General features: G+C 40.5%; 1 protein-coding gene across 2 annotated transcripts in view; it reads left to right on the top strand.

Moving 5' to 3' along the window:
- The first annotated feature begins 473 nt into the window (after positions 1-473).
- Positions 474-15968, top strand: part of MOCOS (molybdenum cofactor sulfurase) — a 231180-nt gene continuing 215685 nt past the window's right edge. For both annotated transcript variants that reach the window (XR_012629746.1, XM_074875541.1), the window contains exon 1: positions 474-714. Coding sequence is in view for 1 of the 2 variants with exons in the window: in XM_074875541.1 (XP_074731642.1) it covers positions 585-714 (130 nt within the window). In the remaining variant the exon portion in view is untranslated. The remainder of the gene's footprint in view (positions 715-15968) is intronic.

The raw sequence follows: 15968 nt of genomic DNA, 5'->3' as shown, positions 1-15968 counted from the left end.
AGCAGAGGTACTGTGACCCCAAAGGCCACAGCCCTGTGCTTCAGGAAACTTCCCGTCGGGGTGCCTCTATCCGGCTGCGCGGGCCTGGGCATCTGCCTGCACCCGTGCCCGAGTCCGTAGGGCGAGCGTGGGCAGGGGAGGGCTCCGCTGCCGAGCGGCCGCCGGTTGCAGCGGTACCAGGGCCGGGGCCCCTCTCGGACGACCAGGCGGGTGGGGCCTGCACCCACCAAACCGGCTGCGGCGGCTGCTGCCGCCGCCCGGGCCAGGCCCGGCTCACGGCCACCCGCCAGCAGCTCCCGCCGCCTCCCTGCTCCGGCCCCAGCGGCGGGCTCGGCTGCGGCCGGACCGCACCGCGGCGGGCCCAGCCCCGGCCACCGCCCCCGGGGCAGGGCGGGCAGACGGGCAGCCCGGGGGCGGGAGGCGGGAGGAGCGAGGGGCGGCCGGGCCGTGCTGGGCCGGTGGCAGTGCCTGCCCGCAGTGCCTGCCCGCAGCGCTGCCGGCAGGGTGGCTCCGCTGCTCGGGCACGGCCGCGCTGGTGTTTTTGTCAGACTTTCTCTCCCCGCCTCCCGCCTGCGGCTCGCGGCATGGCTGGAGCGCCTCGGAGGGAGCCGCTCTCCTTCCGCGCCTTCCAGGCCGCCTGCCCGCCCGGGTACAGCTACGGGTACGGCGGCGGCCTGCGCAGCCTCCGGGAACGCGAGTTCCCTCGGCTCCGAGGTACCGCGGGGCGGGCGCAGCCCTGAGGGGCGGGCGAGGGGCGGGCAGGGCCGCGGGGGGCGGGCCGGGGGCGGGGGAGGCCCGCGGCGGTCCCGCCTCGCCTCGTCCCCGGGCGAGAAGTTTCTGGTGCGAGGGAGCGGCTGGGGAAGGGAGGGGCGCGGGCACGAAGCGCCGGCCTCGCCTCGCTGCAGCCCCCTCAGCGACACGGCGGGGGCCCCACTCCCTCTCTTCTTCCTCTCCTCTCCCTCTCCCTCTCCCTCTCCCCCTTCCTCCCCCTTCCTTCCCCTCTCTCCCCCAATTCCCCCCTCGCCTCCCTCTTCCCTCTCCCTCCCCACCACAAGTGCCCTGGAGGTGCTGTGAGTTCAGTAAGAAGATTTATGTACAGCAAGATACAGAGCAAAATAATAAGGGGGAGCGGGAAGGAAAATTAAAATGGTAAAACAGCTAAAGGTTTGTGGTTAGGTCTTGGTAAACTACTTTTACAGGTTATATAGATTTCCCCTTCCCCCAACATTACATGCGGCTTGAACGTATCAAAAGCTAAATGTGATGAACATATTACAATAATTTATTTTACTTAAAGACATATTAATGCCCGAGATACTAGCACTTCAAAATACAGAAAAGACAGAGTAGAGAGCAGAGTAAGTAACATCAGTTTGGACGTCCTGAAACTGTTATTTAGGCCATTCTTTGTGTTAAGAGTTTCGTGTTACTGCTCCTTTTTGTCATTTTGAATTTTGGTGGTCGAATGTAAGAGCAGGCTTTCTCATACACAGGTGTTTGGTAAAGAATGGAGTTACAGTTTGTCTCTAGAGCAATGTGGAAAAAAATTAATTTTAAGCAGCAGTTTGAGGAACTTTAAGATTCAGTACATTAATTTGACAGTCTGGTATTAGTCATATTAGTTGCATCAGTGAAAGTTTGATAACAAGAAACTGCTTGTCCTAAATTGAGGCCAAGATTCTGAAAAGTGGGTGCTTTGTAAATGAAACATTGTTTAGACATATAAGCAGATGGCTTTTCACAACTCCTGAGAATCAGGCTCGTTTCTCAGGAGGCTCCCCAGTTTTGAAATAAAGTGTATCTGCTGACGAATGATGTCTGGTGAATCAGTCTGGGTTCCCGAGTGGAGGTCACTGCAAAGGCAGAGCATTCAGAATTTACCTCTATTTGAAAATGTTTTGGCTAACGTAGGCTACTGAGTTACACTTTGGTCATGCAACCTACTAAAATAAGATGTGGATGATAGATAATTTAGAATATTTCCAGAAAAAGATAAACAAAACCAAATACAGGGTATAAAATAGAATCTGTCATAATACTAGCTACTTGAAATCACATAATAGTCTATGGTAAGGTGACCTAGGTGGCAAATTCCTTCTGCCCTTTGTTTACCCTTTGTTTAACATGTTACTCAATTCATAAATCATCATCCATTTGTCTTGAAAGCTTGTCACCTCCATAAGGAAGACCACTGTCCTTAACTGGTCGATGTACATACACGTGGCGTCCTGTATGGGATTCTTGTCTTAAAAACAGGGGCATATCTTCTCTAGTCAAGAACTTGTGCCTTTAAGTGATGCCAGTAGTGCCAAATGAAAGGCGTCTGGGAACAGATTCCTAGGCCAAGTGTGTAAGGTTGAGTGTTCCCTGCCTTACCCATCTGTTTTGTCTCAGAGCTGACTAGTTGGACTAGTCCAGGACAGAGTCCAGGAGCTGGCTGATAGTGGAGTAGTGTGGATGATAAGCATGTTGCTTGTACTTATTCCTTGGCCTCCTTTTATTTAGCCCTGTAGCTGTATCCCCGCTTGCTGAAGGTCTTGACACACTGATGTTGATGTTATAAAATGTCTTTTAAAGCTCTAGGTCTTTGTTACTTTGCTGAAATAAGGCAAAGAAAAGGTGGCTGATGTACAGATTGGCAGCAACAATAGTAAGTAAAGGGGTCTTCTCTGAGTGACTTGCAAAAAATTCGTGGGGCTTTGAAGTATTTAGCTACTTAAGCATTTTCAGTAGCGTGCCAGAACACGCGGGTTGGGAGATGAGGTAGAAGTTTTACATCTCTGGTGGCCTCAGGTCACCTTTATGGGTAAGTCCTGATTGTACAAACACTCATTCACTAAGGAACCTGTAGTTGGGGTTGATCTCTGCTGGGTGTCTCCCTATTGCACAAAGGTGCTGCAATTTAATCCCTTCTAGTAAAAAGCAATCTTAACTAGTATCACAGAATCACAGAATCATCTGGGTTGGAAAGGACCTTGAAGATCATCCAGTCCAACCATTAACCTAACACTGACAGTTCCCAACTACACCATATCACTAAGCGCTGTGTCGACCCGCGTCTTAAACACCTCCAGGGATGGGGACTCCACCACCTCCCTGGGCAGCCCATTCCACTAGGCAAAAGAGAAAGAGCTGTATTTTTAGGTAGTTAACAATACTGTCTTGCTCTGTCTGTTTATTTGGGGTATGCCTCAAAGATCTTTCCATCATTAAAGTTGGATAAAAATCCAGATTTTGCTGCTCACTTTTTATGTGAACAGAATTTTTAGAGTCCCTGTGTAGATATCCATGAATTAGGCCTAATGCTTAATTTTGGAAGTATTATCTTCTAATGAGCCGCATGTGATAATAATTATTACTGCATATCAATGTATTTGCTTCTTTCTGATTGTTGATACTTGGTGGTATCCACTAAGGATATCTTGTGCAAATGATGTTCTCTGGGGAAGGCAGAAACGTTTTCTGTGTTACCTTACCCTGTGTGCCTTAGCTTGCATGGTGCTAGTGGTTCTGTTGTAGCTCTAGTATGAATAGTTGCATTCTATTTGCAACTAGTTGCAGTATGAATAGAGAAGAAGGTACAACAGATGCATGCAGGGAATACTGGCTACCGGACATACTATAGAACGAGGATTTTTCAAAGGTTGTCTACCTGTGGTCCTATCAAAGTCTATGGGAGTTTCACTCTTGGCTCCATTAGGCTCGTGCTGAGTATGTTGGGGATTTCCCATTCAGGTTTTGTGAAGGGATAAAAGGAACTACTTTACTTCCTTGAATCAGCAGGGGTCTGTCTGTTTTGGCACAGAAGCCTTAAATTTTACCTTTTAAGCCAAAGTTTATCTTCACTTTTGTAATTCAAGGGCTGTTAGCTGATGGCTAGAGCAGCCCCTTCTAAAAATATACGTGGAGTCTGTGAAACGGATCCCTGTTTCACAGGCAGCAGCGTATGCGCAATATGTGACCTTGACTTTAATCTTGTGAGCCGCGTACCCTTATCTGCAGTGTAGGATTGTAAATTGTGCTTTAGAAATGGATAAAGAAATCAGCGGGAGTTTATAGGTTCTGTTGTTAAGTAATGGGGATGAATATGCTTCTATGATATTTATCATAGCAAAGAAAGTATCAGCTTTATTTTGTGTCGTAGTTTTAAAAAAGAAAAAGCTGCCATGTGATTTGCGGTGCAGCATTTGATCCCAAGATACCTTTCCAGTTTCAGCTGTGTTGCAGTATTCTCCTCTAAGATAGCTGTGTCCATTTCAGTGGGAGCTTTCCAAGAGCAATAAGCAGTGGCTACCCATCCCCCAAATAAAAACCAGTGCGTAGTAGCAAACACATATTCTTTAAGGGCTGCTTACTCTTTGAAGATAGTATATAACTAAGGTAAGATGCGCTGTCACATTTAATGTCAAATCGGTCACTGTCCCGTACTTAACAAGTCATGTGACAAATCATGTATTACCTTAGTAGTATGAACATTTGTGATATACATGATTACATACAACTAACAATAATAATGTAGCTTGCCTGTTAAACAAAAAGGCAAACTAAGCTTTGAGTAACAGAATTGGCCTTTGTTTCTTTGAAACTCAAATGATGTCCCATGAACTGGTTGCCTGTATGAGAGCTTATTCTATTGTTCAGTTAAGGAGTAGCTGTGTACTGGATCTGACCTTACACAAAAATAAGATTTTTTTACTCATATTGCTGGTAATTGTTTGCACCGAGACTTTTCCTGTAAGTAGGAGAATGGGAAAAGCAGGTCTTCTCCATGCACTTCAGTTAGTCCTCAGTGGCTCAGTTAGGAAAGGTCAGTGCTGTCCTCTGAGAACAGAAAAGCCTATCTGTTTGTCACATTTGGGGTAATCTGGTGTTTTGGCTGAATTTCAGAAGTAGGAAATACATTCTGGTGTGTCAGCTCAGAGTAATTTTGTTTATACGTAGCTGTTGCTCACATTTTATGAAACTTGTGAAGATGAGCGTACTGTGAGCCTGAAGAGTTGTGCTCACCTCTTAATTGCAAATGTAGTCATGCCCTCAGTTTCTCTACTGCTGTGCCAGTTTGCTTGCCTTGTCAAACCAGAAATTCTACCAGCCTTGTGTCTGAGGATTTTTTTCTCTTTTTGTTAAAAAAATATATTTGGAATATTTTCTGTATCCTAAAATAATTTTAATTTTGTTTTTTTACATCTGCAGAGGCTGACTTTTGGGGTTTTTTTAAGACCATTCTGTTTTATCTGGTACCTGTCTTCTGCTTGTGTTTATGTTACTTTCTGCTGATTTCCTAATTGTTAATAATTTTTATCTGTGGATGAATCTGTTCTATTTAACCTTTTTTCTTTTTCTTGAAGACTGACTCTGTGTGTTCAGCAAAATCTTTTATAGTTAGGTTCTTTGAGCAAGTTACCAATATGCAAGTCTCATCATGCCATTTAAAAACCGGTTTGATAATGAGGTATAAGTTTATTTTGATTCATTGTTGTCTAAGGTCTATGCTGAACTAGAAGCAAGGCATGTGCCATTTTATGGTCAGATGCAATACCTAACTGTGAGTTCCCTGGAGCCCACCCACCCGTTGCTGTCCAGAATTAAGCTAGGCAGCTACAGTCCTGAGAGAGACAGCATTGCCTGGAAAGGCAAAATGATTTCATCCACGTGCAGAGATTGGCATATGTTAATGTTAATTCAGTGCTTACCTCTCCTACCCAAAGGCAGCAAAAGCAATGCATAAGGGAAGGATGAGGCTGCTTTTGTTGTCTCCTTGGAAGATTCAGGGTAGCTAGAAGAGCTGCTAATTGTGCTGGAAAGTAAGTCTCGCTGAGTTACTTCATCTCTAGCTCATCCTGAACAGAGAAGAAATCTTCTAAACCTCCCGTTTTGCGGTCTAAAGCAGAGAGCTCCTCCTCCTACCACTGTGCAAGGCTGGCTGGCTCTCCCCGCAGTGGCTGTGAGGTCTCTGGCTGGTAACCTCCTCTGCAGCCCCTCTGTCATAGCATGATTTGATTCTGTGAAACACATTTGGCTTTTTATTTGAGGGGAAAATATAGCAAAAGAAATTATATTTATATTGATTGCTGGTGGACACTTTGAAATGCTAGGACATCTGGGAAGACGTGTTTAGTGGGTGGAGAAGGTATTGTAAAAAGAAGCTGTGGTATGGGAAGTGTCACAGCTACGTGACAAATGTTTTGTAAAAACCAATATATATGCTCATGTAAAGCCTTAACGCTTCCTGTCAATTTCAAGTCAGCAGTAGTTATCTAAATAAGCTATTATCTAAAGAATTGATATCAACAAGGAAGCGTGTATGGAACATAAAGTGGATTTACCACCAAATTCAGTAGCAGCAACTGTGTGTTAGTTTCAGAGGTTTTCCTCTGCTACATAGAAGTAACAGGTACCGTTAAGGAATTTCTTGCCTTGCATTTCAGGGTTCAGGAGGCTATCGATGGTCTGCTCTGTGCAGGACTGATCTTTCAACTGATCACCCAGCTGGGTGATCTTTTGCACTTTGTGATGGGCACAGCTCTTTGTGAAGAGTAGTCATTGATATTGTCATTGTAATATTTCAGCAATGAATAAAGTTTTAGTTACTTTAAAGTTTTGCTAGAGGAAAAAAAAATCCCTGAAAGATACAGGTAATGTCTTCTCTTTCTTGAATTGTATTACTCAGAGTAATATACATAATTCATTTTTAACTGTTGTAAGACCATATAAAGATGTTCACTCTACCATTACTCTGGCTCTATAATCACCTGTGTCACATAGTACAAGACATTTAAAACTCTGTCTGGAATACAGAAATGTTGAGCGAAAAAGCAAAGTACCAAACCACATAAACCTGATAGAGGTGATATGAACTCAGAATTTTCAGGTGTATTTTAAATAGTCAATCAGTTGTGACTAGATTCTTTACAACAGGAAATAATCATATATAGACATTAGATTTTTCAAATCAACATGTAGAGATTAAAAAAAATAATAGATTTGGAAAGATACTTTACAGAACTCCATAGACGCTGCAGGGTATCAGCCACCCGTTTAAAAAAATTGCACTTTTAATTAAAAGATACTTTATCTCTAAAATTAATGTCTGCACAAGATGTATATTAGTGCATGAAAGTATTGGAACAGGCAGATGTTTTATTTAGAAAAGCACAAGATGCCTTCTTATCTCTCACTCAGAAATTGGCAATGTACCAAAATCTTGTTCCTACAAAATCCCGCATCAGTGGTGCTTTCTTCCTTCCATTGCCTTTGCTTCCTCTTAGAGTCTCCTGTTTGTCCTCCTCCATTGTTATGATGTTGCTATATGTGAGATGTGTATTGATTTCTTCCTAGCCTATTTCTGTATATTTCCATATTATGCATATCTGATTTAGTTTGGGGTTTTTTTAATATGAAATGTAATATTATTAATTAAAGAGTGTATGTAAGTTTTCAGACAAATGTGATCTACTTCTGGTGTCCCTGCACTTATACTGGAATTTCCTCTGCAAAATCAGAACCTGTCACGTGAAGCTCTTCAAATTTCCACTGTATGTTATGGTAGCAATTCCTGTATTTGAGCTGCTTGCCAGAATTCAAGGGTATTCCCAGTCTAAGGACAAAAAGACAAATGTAGAGGTGAGAGGTCAGTTTTTGTTGATCAGCTTGATTCATTGCATACTTGGTATCAGTGAGATGCTGCAGAGGTGTCACTTGGATGTGAAAAGACTGCCATTGAATTCAGGAAGACCATACTGCAGAGTGCTGCATAATAAAAAGCACTGATATGAGAGGCTGATAAATATGTAGACAGCACAGTATATTTGCAGAGCAGGAGGCTAGTGGGATGCTTAACTTGGAGATTATATTTAGGGAGTAGGATGCTGAGCTCTCAAATGTCTCAGGCTTTTTAAAATAGGTTGTCTTGGCCCAAGCCATCGATGCAGATGTTTTCCTTTATGTCACACTAAAATACTAGTAAGGTGAGTTTTTTAAATTTTTACACTTCACTGAACTTAGAAACTCAAAAATGGAACTAAAAAAAAAGTTTCCTCTTAGGAATACATCAGCTTGGGATTGGTATAATTTTTTTTTCTCTTCCTAAGTTAATAATGCTGATAGTGTTACCACGTCTGCATATTGAGAACTGCAGACTGGTTCCTGTCACGTTTGTTAGGAGGAGAAGTGTTTTGTGGAGGTACTAAGAAAAACACGCTGTCAAGAACTGGAGGTGTGGGAAAGGGATGTCAGAGATATGGAGAAACGGGTATAGCAGGGCAGGGAAGCATAAAGACAGGCCACAAAGCAGTAAAAAGTCAGACTTAATTAGTTTCGTTGCTAATAAGGCAAGTTGTTACACTCCTGGCAGTATTTGTGGCAGCCCAGCTAGATCCTGTGCCGTGGTGCTCTTTGCCCCTTCACCTTCCGTCCTGCCATAGAGAAGCGATGGTCTGCAGGGTGCCTGCTACCCCAGGCAGGCAGCTGTTGTGAGAGTGTCATGCAGGAAAATGTTAAGTCACTTTTTTTCTGGTATGTCAAATGCACATAGAAAATTGGAAGGCAAGTCTTTGGGAGAGAAATTTTTCTCTCCCCTCTATTTTATTTCTTCCTTCTTGCTTTCAGGGTTGTACTGACTCACTCCTCCTTTTTTATAGAAGCTAGAGGAGTATGGATTTTACAAGAGTGGTTTCTGTGCTCATTCAGATTAGTCCCTGGAGCAACAAGATCTAAAATGCTTTTAAAAGAAAGCTAAGAACATGACCAGACAGGATTTTTGTCACTTACGGTTTTCTTAAAAGAGAGAGATATCCAAGGCTGTGATGTTTTGGCAACATAGTTAGCTGAGGAAAGATGATTACGCAACTAAGCTTACTTCTTCTGGCAATATGCAGAATAATGTCCTAAATTAAAATTTGGAAAGATGACAGAAAGCTCATTTGGACAGGTATTCATTAATTAAATTAATGTTGTGTGAATTAATTTCATTAATGCACAATTAAACACCAAATATCACTGTTCGTACCCCTTTGCAAACTTATGAACAGGTCAGGTGAAGTTACAGAGTCATCAGAAAGTTTGTCCTGTAATTTCTTCATGAGGAAGAAATTGAAGCTCAGGATTTTCCACTATTTTATGTTCATGCCACGCAGTGCATTAAAGTTGTCATCATTCAGTAATTTGGAACTGATGGTATTAGTGGGTACAAACACATGTTGCCTTCCTTTAAAAACAAGGACTTTGTATTGCTGATGAGTAAAATACGCTGTTCATCTGCTGTGCCATTCATTTCCCAAGTAACTTATTAAGGAGTGTAATTTATTAAGTAACTTATTAAACATATGACTGGGAGTGACATTTTTATTATTTGTATATCTGCTTGTAATTTCTTTTAGTGTAAACAATTAGAATTGTCACAAAACAAAATGTTACTCCTCTGCTCTGGCAGTATGCAACTTTTTTAAAATCTGTCATCGTCTTTGATTCATCACATGCTAGGAAAACACTCGTTACAGATTTACTCAATGTAGGAGTGTGTAAACCCAGTGAGCAGAATGGGAGACTCTTCTTAATACTCCGTCTGACTTCAGTAATGATGGACAATGTGCTTTGATAATGCATGTTGCCTTCTCATGAGACTGGATAAAAGCAGATAAATAAGAGTGGTTAACTAACAAGACCTGCCTGCCTGATGGACTGAAAGGAGTAAAATTAAAGACTGCATGAAAAAGGAGCCTTGGCCAGCCACAGACATGCTACTTTCCCCCACACACACATAAACTCCCTAGTATTACGTGCTGGGAAGCTGACCGAACTGATGTTCAGACAAAACTGTACATAGATTATTGCACGCCATTGTTACTTGGTCATAGAGTTTGTGTTCACAAACAAACAAAACTTTTGATTAATGAATAACAGCTTTTAAATGCATTCCCTTAAGAATGCGAATGCCTGAGAAGTAATGTATTGTGGAAGGTGGTCATGAAATGTAGCAATATGATAATAATCCTATTCTTATCACCTTAGCATGGATGTTTAGTGACAGGTACAATGCTGCTGAGACAGCTTAATAATGCAAATGCAGGATGACTGGTTGCCCTTCTAAAAATGAGATAATTTAATACTAGTATAAGTGAAGAAAAACATAGGCCATTTAAATTCATCAGAAGTGAATTGGAAGACTTGCAGTACCTAAGAAATAAACTAAAAACCATGTGAGATATCTTTTGGGTAATGTGAAATTAAATGCAAGATACTTTAAAACACAAAAATAACCTTTAAGGGATGGCTGCAAAGGTTTATTTTGAAGATAGAATAAGGAAAGAAAGAGAGTGACACATCTGAACTGCACAGTAGCAGACTTTCCTTTTTCCTGGGGTAGAGCAGCCCCCGTGAGTGGGACTCACAAACTCCTTTCCATTCTGTTGTTTACAACTATTTCTGATTTGACTGAAGTGCATGTCCCTGCCAGTTTGGTTTTTTTCTGGTAATGAAATGAAGCCCTCTATTTTAAGGATTGTTAACTATCTAGTTAATGTGCGATCAGTGAACTGTCTTGGTATCTCTCCAGACTCACCAAGAGCAGGAATACAGAAGGAAGGGAGAAAAACTATGACAGTTGTAATGGGAAAATCACGTGGTATGTACGTTAAATGACCCCAAAAGCCATCATAGTTTGCAAAGCTGGAGTCTTTGTGAGAATCTTTCTTTTTGCTTTTTTTAGATTTTTTGTGGAAGTTGTCTTTGATGTAGGTCTTGTTGAAACCACGGCAATATATCTGTCATTTCTTGGGGAAATGAATTGCATATTTCAGTGAAACTATTCCAAGTTCATACTCAGGTGAAGCTCTCTAAAGTGTATCTGCTCTTTGTCCTTCAGGATCCAGTTCCAGAGTAACAGATTACCTTCTCTAATGATCAGAAAATTAATAATTTGTTTTTCTTCTGCAGAGTAAACCCAGCGTAAAGGTTCTGATTTGGGGTTTAGGTTGAAATTTAGCTTTTTATTATTTAGAATAGCAGCTACTGAGGTAGTCACACCTATTTAATGGCTCTACGGCGTTGAAGGGATTACCATGCATTGAAGTGGTTCTCCTATGAACAAAACACTGCGATTTTAACTCCAACATAAAGGAAATCTATTTTTTGGGAAGCACCCTTTTTTTTTTTTTTGATCATAACAACAATTTAGGATTTGTGAAATATTTTCCTTGAGAACGGTTGATCACGAGTGGCGATTCCTGTTTCAGTTGCATTCTTTAAAGCCTCTCCAGTCTCTGTAAAACACAGAGCTGAAGGAGGAGATGGGGTATGAGGAAAGGGAAAGAAGGCAGATGTCTGGGACAAAAAGCAAGCTTCTTTAATATTCCTTTTCATGTCACAGCTATTTCAATAGTAACTTTCACAGTCAAGTTTAGTTTTAAACTTTCTGTCTTCTATTTCTGTAGAAGCCTAAGGGGTTTTGGTTGGAAATAGAATTTAAAGTGATCTTTGAGTATAAACTACTGCTTGGAAAGAAACCAGACTTCTGGGAGTGAGGAAGGAAGTAATGGTGATTTTATTAGGATCTGCCTTATGTCCAGGCTCGGTGAAGCTCATCTGCAGAGCACTGCAAGCATCACTGCACCACAGGGCTGTGGAACCAACACTGTCTTCTGGTGAGCACTACTGTGGACCTGGCTTCATCTGACCTGCTAGGAGAGATGTGGGGACGGAAGACAAAGCCTTCCTGTGGCACCACAGGAACCCTCCTTGAGATGTAGGCAGTATAAAAACAAACCCTCCCTCCAGCCCCCATTTTTCATTATCAACTTGCCCAAAGGGTGGGTCTAATCCAGTGAAATGCTTTCTAAGGGGTGAAGCCATCTATTTCTCCCTCTTATAACACCCTCTTGGTTATCCTTAGAAGCCTGTAATAGTATGAGGTTGAGTACTTCATGAATGATGAAAAAATATAAGTCCTAGTGAGTTATATCAATAGTTTTTTTTTCTGAGTTTCCTTTCCATCTGGTATTTTTTAAGGGTTAGGAGAAAACTTCCCCTCCTTGCCCCCCAAATGTCAAATTTAAAACCACCTGTTTTTGTTGGCGTATTTATATTCTGATTAGATCAAATGAAAGGCAGAGCCAGCTTTTTAGCTTGTGGGAACTGAAGCTACCCATTAAAAAAAAATTAAGAAAACCTCTGTTCCTTTGCATGTGTGGACTGTTGCAGAGTTCACAGTGTGTAATGCTTGTTTGGAGGCACTCGGTCAATTCTCCGAGCTTTGCATCACTGAATGTGACAATTCCAGAGAGATTAAATAGCTGTTACCATCAGAAATTTAATCAGTTTTTCTTCCATTTCTGCAAGTACAGAGAAGGATGGGTGTACTTGTAAAGTGCCATGAGGATCACATGCAGCACTTCCTGGATAAACTTCAGTGCCACTGACATGAGGGAAACGGTACCAAATAATCTCATGACAGCTGTCATATTTCCAGAAGTGTCTGATCAAATTTTTAATCTGAATGCTACATACCTTGTGGGCACATCCAACCTCTAATATCAGTCACTTCTGCTTCCGTTTCCTTCCATTCTAGAGGTACAAATGTGTTTATGTAATAAACTAATCAAATAGCAGTTAATTTACAATGATCTTCAGTTTTTGTATTTCAGTGTTACATGTAAAACTATTTATAATGAGTGGGGATTAGGAAATTGGAGAAAAACCTGCCTTTGGCTAATTCCCACTTCTTCAAATGCCTCCTAAACTTTATGTTTATAGAACTTATTGTGTCTTTAAAAATTATCTGGGTTCTTACATGGGTTATATTGAAACAGCATGAGAATTTCTCAAATGAATAAAATTGATATCTGTAATATAGTTATAAAAAGCTTCCAGATATGAGGGGTGGGGCATGTAAGGGAGCTCTCTTGTTTTTTGCTTTAGGACAAGAGATTAGTTTTTATACTTCTTTTTTTTAATAATCTATCTACATGACTTGCGGTCTTTCTAGTCACTATGCATCTCCATTTTTTCTTTGGCTGTAGATTGAATTTCCCTGTAGTTGGAGAACAGAAATAGCTGAATCCAGAGAAAGTTTACTGTTTAGGCTCTTAATGTAAATGAGTTATGGACAGTGTTGTGTGCATTGAATCTACTTCACTGTGCTATATATATTCCTTGTGGAATGACTCAGAAGAAAACAGCAGTCTAGTCTAATGTATGTAGTCTCTGGATATGTGTTGGTTGGGGTTCCCAGCTTGTAGACAGGAATATGATGTGAGAAAAAATGACAGAATGAGAAAAAAAGGAGGAACATATTCCTATCAAAACTGATTGTTTCTTACTGTCTTTTCACTGAACAGTCATTACAATGGATATATATATAAATATAAACAAATAAATACAAATAAATTGGTGTATATATATAAATCCAGGAATTTTAGTCTCACTGTGGTGAGAACACAAGGTGCCTAACAGTCATCTTTCTTAGCAGAAGGAAATAAGTGTTTAAAAATGGAAGAGGGATAGGGGGAAAAGAGCATGGGGTGAGGATGGGGAAAAATTTACACTTAATGCCTTTCTTGTATCCCTCTGTCAGCAGAAGTTGGAGAGAGGAAGCCCATAGTTTGCTCCTGTAGGAAAAAAAAAAAAAAAAATCTCTGTACACTGTGCAATAACTGATCTCATGAGGTTCACTTTATCATTTTATCCTGACTTTCTGTGGAGGCAAATACTAGATATCTGGTGTTTATACAAAATATTGAGAAATGGCCACTGTCTGTCTGGAAATGAACTTCCTCAAAGCAGGCGTCTCACATGAAACCTGTGTGATGTTCTGTACAGCTAATTGCCTAGGTTCTTTCTAGGTTGACTACTGGGGAGCCACTAATTGCATTAAGGTGGTGACTACATGACATAACAGGGATCACTCCCGTTCTGGTATTTATGGCACAAATTTGGAGAGCAGTTTTTAGAAGTAAATGGATCTGCAATGAAACATGTAGAACCAGTTGTTCTATGTACTGGGTTGGATGCATTGTTTAAATTATCATTGTGTCAGAATATTTTGACCAAGCTTTTTTCCCCCCTTAGTAGTTAGAATTTTGGATACTCTTAATTTGAAAGGTGGTGGGGCAGATGACTGAACCAGATTTACAATGGATGTGATCTTACAATTCTTTGAAGATCAAGTCTTTCTTGAAGTAACTGTAACTATGACATACTAATTTTAAAATGTTTTTATTTAAACAATTTGATTTTGTGCTTCCTTTGCTTAGAGTTATAATCTTTTCCCTTACGCTTTCCAACCCTCTGACCCATACCTTGGCCTTCCTGTGCTCACTGGGAACCTTTAGTAACTATTTTAGAAGGTGGTGTTGATATGTTTAGGTGTGTTTCATTTTTACATCTCCTGGGTGATCCCTTTGGTGAAAAATGTTCATGCAGTTTTTCTAAAAATAAACAGGAATTACAAATGAATTTCATCTTAATGACAAATAAGTAGCTTTAAAATGCAAGTGATAAGAACTAAACTTACTGTTGTTGCCTTAAATGTACTTGTTTTGAGGGAATATGGTAATATTATGCCCGCAAGCACAAATTCAACAAAAAATAGAAATATTCAGGATATAATAAGAGCTCATTACAGAAACTCGGTAGTATTCTGTCATGTTTCTTCTAGTTATAGTTTTACACTAGCAAGTCTAAGTATTTGAAAATTAACAACGCAGAAATTAGCTCTGAAATATTAGCAAATTACTATTACTTTTCCACTTATGATAATACTGTTTGTTATTAATTTGATCATTCATTGTAATAAATAATGTTCATCTCACTTAAAATTCCTCTCCATCCTCACTTCATGTTACAGAATCAATTCCTGAATTTCTTAGCTTGCATAACTCTCTACTTTGCCCATGTAAGGAGTAGGCATGTTCAGCAATCTCTGTTTTGTACAGCATCAGTAGAAGTGGTCTCTAAAGAAGGTCTAAAGAAGGACCAGGCTTCAGCGTGGGTAGGGAACTCCAGCAGCTCCAGCATTTCAGTGTGGTTATGATATGTATGGAGACTCCAGATACGAAATTGGTACTCATACTCAGGATCCAATCCAGTAGTCAGTTGTGGAAGCAGAGTATGTTATGTGTGGTTTTATCTAGATAGTATTTTCAAGTATCTTGTGTCAGAAACTGAGTAAGATACATTGTATGAATGTTGTGTCTGGTCTTGTTGTTTATTCAAATACGGCAAGACTATACAATTTGGGGGGAAGACCTTGATTTTTAAGTGCGGAATGTTTTCTCAGCTGCCTTGAGGCAAAACGCAATAGCTGGTGTTTTGGCAGAGCTGTGATTTTAAGCTCAGAGTTCAGACATTAGGGAAACTGTGGAATATTTGTTTTTCCATGCATAATCTTTTATTCATTCTCAAAGCTAGTGTAGTGTTAATGAGGCCATTTGTATTTAGCACTTTGAATAATTTATGGTGAAATTATAATTCTCTTTCATTTCTAATGTCGTTAGTATTGAAAGAAGCCCTTTAATTGAGAGGAATTATACCATGATTTAGTGAAGCACAGCAAAATATTCCTTAGGTGTATAGTTATAAAATTGGGATAAAGTTGTAATTGCTTTATTGCTGGGTCTGTAAAAAAAAAAAAAAAAAAAAAAAAAAGAAGAAGCAACTGCAAAACTCATTTTTGTAGGCAAAAGTATCCACTGGAAGGCTGTTACCAAACATGAAATTCTGTATATTTATATCAGTAGTGTCAGTCTATTACTGGGTTCATGATGCTCATATATTTGTATTCTCTTAGTACCAGCATAAATAGGATTAACTTCACAGGTGCCCCAAATCCTACTTTTATTTAAAGGTAGAGCATCCTGATAAACAAAGTTGCAAAGGAGAAGAGTAGTTGACTGAATGGATTTGCATTGAGCTGAACAGCATTAGAACTCAATCCCCTGTACTAGAATTCTCTAGTGAATGCAAATTTATTCTAG

Source organism: Strix uralensis, chromosome 1 (assembly GCF_047716275.1).
Source record: "Strix uralensis isolate ZFMK-TIS-50842 chromosome 1, bStrUra1, whole genome shotgun sequence".
In the NCBI taxonomy this organism is placed as follows: domain Eukaryota; kingdom Metazoa; phylum Chordata; class Aves; order Strigiformes; family Strigidae; genus Strix; species Strix uralensis.
This window is presented reverse-complemented; position numbering and strand designations above follow the sequence as displayed.